This window comes from Bombina bombina, chromosome 6, assembly GCF_027579735.1.
Source record: "Bombina bombina isolate aBomBom1 chromosome 6, aBomBom1.pri, whole genome shotgun sequence".
NCBI classification, from domain to species: Eukaryota; Metazoa; Chordata; class Amphibia; order Anura; family Bombinatoridae; genus Bombina; species Bombina bombina.
Window position 1 is genome coordinate 691485384 of NC_069504.1, and position 9337 is coordinate 691494720.

The 9337-nt window shown below is 34.9% G+C and overlaps 1 protein-coding gene across 2 annotated transcripts in view; it reads left to right on the top strand.

The window, feature by feature from the left end:
- LOC128663451 (uncharacterized) overlaps positions 1 to 6846 on the top strand; it is a 189973-nt gene extending 183127 nt beyond the window's left edge. Inside the window, exon 8 of one of the 2 annotated variants that reach the window (XM_053717782.1) lies at positions 6273 to 6846. In XM_053717782.1, coding sequence (XP_053573757.1) covers positions 6273 to 6530 — 258 coding nt within the window. In that variant the 3' untranslated portion in view covers positions 6531 to 6846. The remainder of the gene's footprint in view (positions 1 to 6272) is intronic. The other variant, XM_053717783.1, reaches the window with a different exon arrangement.
- Positions 6847 to 9337: the final 2491 nt, after the last annotated feature.

The window sequence follows — 9337 nt, forward strand, 5'->3', positions numbered from 1 at the left end:
GAGCAGAGTTGGGGCTACCCATTTTATTTTTAAAATCCCCCCTACTGCCGCAAAGCAGAAACCACAAAAAAAATGCAGAGTCTGTACCAAGAGGGGGAAGAGAAGGGACACCATATATTACTGTCCTGATTGCCCTGGACAGCCTGCACTCTGCATTGGGGACTGTTTCAAGCGGTACCATACAATGGTCAATTTTTAAAAAATAAATACATTTGCAGTTTTTTGGTTATGTTTACTGTTTTTTGGTTGTTTTTTTTTTTTTTACTTTTACTGTTCCAGATTTTTACATTTCACTACTTTTTTTCTAAAATTGGGGCTGTTTTTTTTTTTTTTTCTTTAAAAACCCCTGTCAAACCTATGGATGGGGGACATAGGTGTTCTCAGGGTGCCTTGCAGAAAACAACCTAAAGTATTTTTTTGCAATAACTTACAACAGTCTCTCCTAAATCATAGTCAAAAAGCAGTGTGTGTGTGTGTGTGTGTGTGTAAAAATGAAAATTGAAAAATTACCACCAAACATTTTCTCAATTTTTTTGGCTAAAACGGTTGCTTCAAAGACATCACAGCACACTATATACAATACCTTAGGGTGCCAACCTTTGAAATATATGCACATTCATGGAAAACAAATAAATCGGGGTATGTAAAAAGACCTCCAAAAAAGACGATAGGCAAAGAAAATATGTTAAATGTGAAAAAAAATCACAAATGCGTGTCAGACATTTGGCATTGCACCCCCCAAACAAGCCAACAAACCTATGCATAGGTGGTATCAATGTACTTAGGAGATGTTGGTGAACACATATTGGGGTCTTTTTTGGCAGTAACACATAACAGGAGCTAAGAATCCATGTCTAAAGTACAATGTGTGTGAAAATTAACACAAAAAAATGAATACCCAATAGTTTGACAAAGACTGGTGGTTGAATTAGTGCATACAAAGTGTTAAAATACCAGCATTTAAAATACCCTAGGGTGTCTACTTTTAAAAAATATATGGTTTAATGGGGTAAATTACATTGGCCGGCTTCAGAAATGTCCTAAATATTACATGGGGGCATGGGTAGTGAAAATTCCAAGTTGAAAAACAAGAATGCGCCCCCTAGAAATAAGGCCTTTTAGCCCCCCAGAGAACCCGACACACCTATACATGGGTGGTATCACTGTACTCAGGAGATGTTGTTGAACACATATTGAGGTGTTTGTTGGCAGTAACATATAACAGGGACTGAGAATATATGCCTAAAGTACAATGTGTGTGAAAAATAACACAAAAAAATGACTACCCAAAAGTTTGATAAAGACTGTTGGTTGAATTAGTGCATGGAAAGTGTTAAAATACCAGCATTTGAAATACCCTAGGGTGTCTACTTTTCAAAAATATATAGTTTTATGGGGGTAAATTACATTGTCTGGCTTCAGAAATGTCCCAAATAGAACATGGGTGCATGATGACAAATGTGAAAATTCCAAGTTGAAAAACTGGAATGCACCCCCTAAAAATAAGGCCTTTTAGCCCATAGAGAATCCAACGCACCTATACATGGGTGGTATCACTGTACTCAGGAGATGTTATTGAACTCATATTGAGGTGTTTTTTGGCAGTAACATATAACAGGAACTGAGAATCCATGCCTAAAGTACAATGTGTGTGAAAAATAACACAAAAAAAATGACTAACCAAAAGTTTGACCAAGACTGGTGGTTGAATTAGTGCATGGAAAGTGTTAAAATACCAGCATTTGAAATACCCTAGGGTGTCTTCTTTTCAAGAATATATGGTTTGTTGGGGGTAAATTACATTGGCTGGCTTCAGAAATGTCCCAAATAGAACATGGGTGCATGATGACAGATGTGAAAATTTCAAGTTGGAAAACTGGAATGTGTCCCCTACAAATAAGGCCTTTTAGCCCCCAGAGAAACCGACACACCTATACATAGGTGGTATCACTGTACTAAGGAGATGCTGCTGAAGACATATTGGGGTGTTATTTAGCAGTAACCCTTAACATTTTCAGTAAATGTATTCTTAAATTGCTATTTTGTCAAAAAAAAAAAAAAAAAATTCTCAAAATTTAGCACAGATTGGTGGTAAATTGGTTGCATGAAAAAAGTCAAAATACCCCAAGTTTAATACCTTAGGTTGTCTTCTTTTAAAAAATATATACATTTGAATGAATATTCCGGGATTCCTGACAGATATCAGTGTTCAAATGTAACTAGCGCTAATTTTGAAAAAAAGTGGTTTGGAAATAGCAAAGTGCTACTTGTACTTATTGCCCTATAACTTGCTAAAAAAACAAAGAACATATAAATATTGGGTATTTCTAAATTCAGGAGAAAATTTAGAAACTATTTAGCATTGGTGTTTTATGGTGGTTGTAGATGTGTGAGAGATTTTGAGGGTCAAAGTTAGAAAAAGTGTGGTTTTTTCCATTTTTTTCCTCATATTTTATATATTTTTTTATATTAAATTATTAGATTTTATGAAAATAATGGTATTTTTAGAAAGTCCATTTAATGGCGAGAAAAACGGTATATAATATGTTTGGGTACAGTAAATGAGTAAGAGAAAAATTACAGCTAAACACAAACACCGCAGAAATGCAAAAATAGCCTTGGTCCCAGACGGTCAACAAATGGAAAAGTGGTCCGGTCACTAAGGGGTTAATGTTGGGGGTGGGGGTTGTATTTTTCTTTTACAGGCAAAAGAGCTGAATTCTTTGGGGCATGCCCCGCAAAAGGCCTTTTTAAGGGCTGGTAAGGTAAAAGTGCTTTGAACTTTTTTAATTTAGAATAGGGTAGGGAATTTTTTATTTTGGGGGGCTTTGTTATTTTATTAGGGGGCTTAGATTAGGTGTAATTAGCTTAAAATTGTTGTAATATTTTTTAAATGTTTGTAACTTATTTTTTTTATTTTTTGTAACTTAGCTTTTTTTATTTTTTGTACTTTAGTTAGTTTATGTAATTGTATTTAATTGTAGTTATTTGTATTTAATTTATTTAATTAATGTCATGATAGTGTAGTGTTAGGTTTAATTGTAACTTAGGTTAGGATTTATTTTACAGGTAATTTTGTATTTCTTTTAGCTAGGTAGTTATTAAATAGTTCATAACTATTTAATAACTATTCTAACTAGCTAAAATAAATACAAAGTTACCTGTAAAATAAATATAATTCCTAAAATAGCTACAATGTAATTATTAATTACATTGTAGCTATTTTAGGGTTTATTTTACAGGTATTTAGTTTTAAATAGAAATAATTTATTAAATTATAGTGTAGTGTTAGGTGTAATTGTAACTTAGGTTAGGATTTATTTTACAGGTACATTTCTCTTTATTTTAGCTAGGTAAACTATTAAATAGTTAATAACTATTTAATAGCTATTGTACCTAGTTAAAATAAATTGAAATTTGCCTGTAAAATAAATATAAATCCTAAGATAGCTACAATACAATTATTATTTATATTGTAGCTATATTAGGGTTTATTTTATAGGTAAGTATTTAGTTTTAAATAGGATTAATTTAGTTAATAATAGAAATATTATTTAGATGTATTTAATTAATATTTAAGTTGTGGGGTGTTAGGGTTAGGGTTAGACTTAGGTTTAGGGGTTAATACATATATTATAGTTGCAGCGGGGTCAGGGAGCGGCGGTTTAGGGGTTAATACATATATTATAGTTGCGGCGGGGTCAGGGAGCGGCGGTTTAGGGGTTAACATATTTATTATAGCTTGCGGTGGGCTCCGGGAGCGGAGGTTTAGGGGTTTATCATTTTATTAGAGTGGCGGTGGGCTCCGGGAGTGGCGGTTTAGGGGGTAATACATTTATTTACTTGCGGCGGTGTTGGGGGGGCAGATTAGGGGTGTTTAGACTCGGGGTACATGTTAGGGTGTTAGGTGTAGACAGCTCCCATAGGAATCAATGGGATGTCTGGCAGCAGCGAACATGTACTTTCCCTATGGTCAGACTCCCATTGATTCCTATGGGATCCGCCGCCTCCAGGGCGGCGGATTGAAAACCAGGTACGCTGGGCCGGAAAAGTGCCGAGCGTACCTGCTAGTTTTTTGATAACTAGCAAAAGTAGTCAGATTGTGCCGCACTTGTGTGCGGAACATCTGGAGTGACGTAAGAATCGATCTGTGTCACTAAATTCTACTTTTGCCAGTCTCTAGCCTTTGATAACTAAGGCGAATCAGCCTCGCCACAAATACGCTGCGGAATTCCAGCGTATTTGAGGTTGACGGCTTGATAACTAGGCCTCAGAGAATACAATTTTAAACAACATTCCAATTTACTTCTATTATCTAATTTGCTTTATTCTTTAGATATCCTTAGTTAAATAAATAGCAATGCACACAGGTTAGCCAATCACATGAGGCATATATATGCAGCCACCAATCAGAAGCTACTGAGCCTATCTAGATATGCTTTTCAGGAAAGAATATCAAGAGAATGAAGCAAATTAGATAATAGAAGTAAATTAGAAAGTTGTTTAAAATGGTATTCTCTATCTGAATAATGAAAGAAAAAATTTGGGTTTAATGTTCCTTTAACTAGGTAGTTAGTAAATAGTTAATAACTATTTACTAACTAGTCTACCTAGTTAAAATAAATACAAAATTACCAGTGAAATAAAAATAAAACCTAAGCTAGCTACAATATAGCTATTAGTTATATTGTAGCTAGCTTAGGTTTTATTTCACAGGTAAGTATGTATTTAGTTTTAAATAGGTATTATTTAGTTAATAATTGTAACTTTAGTTTAGCTCTATTTTAGTTATGTTAAAGTTAGGGGGTGTTAGGGTTAGGTTTATGGGTTAATATAGTTAAATTTCTGTTGTTGCGATGTGGGGGTCTGGTGGTTTAGGGGTTAATAGGTTTATATAGTGTTTGTGTTAGTGATGTGCGAGGCCAGAGGGTTTAGGGGTTAATAACTTTATTTAGTGGCAGAGATGTTGGGGAGCGGCGGAATAAGGGTTAATAGCTTTATTATAGTGTGGACGATGCTGAGGTGCAGGGTTATAGGGGTTAATAACTTTAGTATAGTGGCGGCGATATTGGAAGCGGCAGATTAGGGGTTAATAGATTTATTTCGGTGGAGGTGATATCAGAAGCTGCAAATTAGGGGTTAATAACATTATGTAGGTGGTGGCGATGTCGGGGCAGCAGATTAGGGTTTTTTAAACTTGGGGTTTATGTTAGGGTGTTAGGTTTAAACGTAATTTCTTTTTTTCCCCATAGAGATCATTGGGGATGCGTTACGGAGCTTTTCATTCCACGATCGCAGGTGTTAGTTTTTTTTCTAACCCGCTTTCCCCATTGATGTCTTTGGGGAAAGCGTGCACGAGGATGTCAAATCAGCGCTTGTATTATGTGCGGTATGGAGCTCAACACAACCATATCGCACGCACAAGACGGCTGTTTTAAAACTTGTAATGGCAGTGCTATGGAGGGTGAAATAACGCAACTTTTGTTGCATTTGTTAAATACCCTTTAGCGCGCATAATGTATAATCTAGATGTTTGGTCTCTTTGTATACTTTGTCGAAATCATACCTAGGTAGACTCAGAAATGGGAGCTAGCTGCTGATTGGGGGCTGCACATGTATGCCTCTTGTCATTGGCTTGCCAGTGTGTTCATCTAGCTCCCAGTAGTGTATTGCCGCTCCTTCAACAAAGTATACCAAAAAAATTAAACAAAACTGATAATAGAAGTGAATGGGAAAGTTGTTTAACATTGGATGTTCTATCTGAATCATAAAAAACATTTTGGGTTTTATGTCCCTTTAACATCATACGTGCTACAGTTTTTCTTGTTGTGTAGTTTGAGCAATTTAAAGCCATTTTAGTTTGTTAATTTCCTTCAGATATTTGCTTTCTTTTAGTAGCACACTGCAGTTATTCCTGTAGCATGGATAGAGACAGTCGCTGCTGCACACTACGTTGGCCATTCCAGCGCTACTTCCTTCAGGGAATGGAGTTTGTTATTAATTCCTTTGTTATATTCTGTACTTATCAGTTTAAATAAACAAACATACATATCCACTAGAACCCCACACACACGATTAGGGACACAAACGCATGCATCACATTTGTCATGTAACTAATAAGGACACTTGCTTGATATTGCAAAGTTTTGGACTCAATTGCAAATTATTTGTGGGGGAAAAAATTTATCCAGAATTGAATAATAGCTATGGAATTCATAACACTGATGAATATTTCAAAGTATTTAACTAAATCTTGCACTTTTCCTATTTAGCTATCAGGAAATCTCAACACATGCAGTGAATCCAGCATTTATTATTTCAAAATATATGATGATGGAACAGAGACTTACTCATTTTCTCCAGTGTCAGCACAACAACAGTACGTCAGCACTTCACCAAACAATTTTAATTATATTACCGTGACGCAGCAAAATAATCAAAATTATATTACGGCCTTTGGGCTTGCTGATGGCTTTTATGATTTCATATTTAATTTAGATTCTAATGGCTTAGCAGTTATGTTCATCTAGGGTTAGAAGTTGTACTACTGCAATGAAACTAAGTGAAGCATATGATATAGCGTACATATAATAGTACTATCAGTAGAATTGTCTGACTTTATTGTTTTTCTCTACTTGTGGTGCCTGTAATGTATATGCATCATTGTTGATTTGATTTGTAAATTACCATTTTCTGTTTACTCATGTGCTGACTTCCCCTAAAAAATATTAAAGTTTAACACAATCATTCAACCGCTCTCATGTCAAGTGGGTCTATGTTAAATCCCACTCCTATAAATTGTAGTTTGCTTTGCAATTTTCTATTAAAATTAGGTGTTTGTTTGGCTTCCTTGACTCTGTTATTCCAATTCACTGCTGTTTGAATTACTAACCCTCTTATCAATGCAACATTTAAGAAACTATCGGCTAGATTACAAGTTTTGCGGTAAGCTGAAAAAGCAGCTTTAACAGGTCCTAACACTGCTTTTTCACTACCCCTGCTATTACGAGTCTTGCAGGTTTAGGGGCCCCACACACTTTTTTGGCCTTACCGCGAACCGACTTACATAAAGTTCGTAAAGTCTTTTTTCTATGGGACTTCCATAGCGCCAGTATTACGAATCTGTCCTGGGAGGCCAAAAAGTGAGCGGTACACCCTCTACCTCCAAGATCCGTAACGCATTCTAAAGTCAGTAGTTATGAGTTTTACACTACAATGCTGTAGCATAAAACTCATAACTAAAGTGCTAAAAAGTACACTAACACCCATAAACTACCTATTAACCCCTAAACCGAGGCCCTCCCACATCGCAAACACTATAATAACATTTTAACCCCTAATCTGCCGCTCCGGACATCGCCACCACTATAATAAATATATTAACCCCTAAACCGCCGCACTCCTGCTTCGCAAACACTAGTTAAATATATATATTAACCCCTAATCTGCCGCCCTGAACATCGCCACCACCTACATTATATTTATTAACCCCTGATCTGCTGTCCCCAACATCGCCACCAATATTCTAAATTTATTAACCCTTTAAACCTGTCTATCCCTAACTCTAAAACCCCCTAACTTAAATATAACTTAAATAAATCTAAATAAAATTACTATCATTAACTAAATTATTGCTATTTAAAACTGAATATTTACCTATAAAATAAACCCTAAGCTAGCTATCTATCTTAGGGTTTATTTTTATTTTATTGGCAAGTTTGTATTTATTTAACTAGGTAGAATAGTTATTAAATAGTTATTAACTATTTAATAACTACCTAGCTAAAATAAATACAAATTTACCTGTAAAATAAAACCTAACCTATGTTACAATAACACCTAACACTACACTACAATTAAATCAATTCCCTAAATTAAATACAATTAAATAAATTAAAATAAATTAGCTAAATCACAAGAAACCCCACTAAATTACAGAAAATAAAAAACAAATTACAAGATATTTAAACTAATTACACCTAATCTAATAGCCCTATCAAAATAAAAAAGTCCCCCCAAAATAAAAAAAAACATAGCCTAAACTAAACTATCAATAGCCCTTAAAAGGGCCTTTTGAGGGGCATTGCCCCAAAGAAATCAGTTATTTTACCTTTAAAAATAAATACAAACAACCCCCCAACAGTAAAACTTACCACCCACACAACCAACCCCCCAAATAAAAGCCTAACTAAAAAAACCTAAGCTCCCAATTGCCCTGAAAAGGGCATTTGGATGGGCAATGCCCTTAAAAGAGCATTTAGCTCTATTGCAGGCCCAAAGCCCTAACCTAAAAAATAAACCCACCCAATACACTCTTAAAAAAATCCTAACACTAACCCCCGAAGATTCACTTACCGAGAGAAGTCTTCATCTAAGCGGCAAGATGTCCTCAAGGAAGCCAGCAGAAGTGGCCCTCCCACATCGCAAACACTATAATAACATTTTAACCCCTAATCTGCCGCTCCGGACATCGCCACCACTATAATAAATATATTAACCCCTAAACCGCCGCACTCCTGCTTCGCAAACACTAGTTAAATATATATATTAACCCCTAATCTGCCGCCCTGAACATGGCCACCACCTACATTATATTTATTAACCCCTGATCTGCTGTCCCCAACATCGCCACCACTATTCTAAATTTATTAACCCTTTAAACCTGTCTATCCCTAACTCTAAAACCCCCTAACTTAAATATAACTTAAATAAATCTAAATAAAATTACTATCATTAACTAAATTATTGCTATTTAAAACTGAATATTTACCTATAAAATAAACCCTAAGCTAGCTATCTATCTTAGGGTTTATTTTTATTTTATAGGCAAGTTTGTATTTATTTAACTAGGTAGAATAGTTATTAAATAGTTATTAACTATTTAATAACTACCTAGCTAAAATAAATACAAATTTACCTGTAAAATAAAACCTAACCTATGTTACAATAACACCTAACACTACACTACAATTAAATCAATTCCCTAAATTAAATACAATTAAATAAATTAAAATAAATTAGCTAAATCACAAGAAACCCCACTAAATTACAGAAAATAAAAAACAAATTACAAGATATTTAAACTAATTACACCTAATCTTATAGCCCTATCAAAATAAAAAAGTCCCCCCAAAATAAAAAAAAAACATAGCCTAAACTAAACTATCAATAGCCCTTAAAAGGGCCTTTTGAGGGGCATTGCCCCAAAGAAATCAGTTATTTTACCTTTACTTTACCAAACAACCCCCCAACAGTAAAACTTACCACCCACACAACCAACCCCCCAAATAAAAGCCTAACTAAAAAAACCTAAGCTCCCAATTGCCCTGAAAAGGGC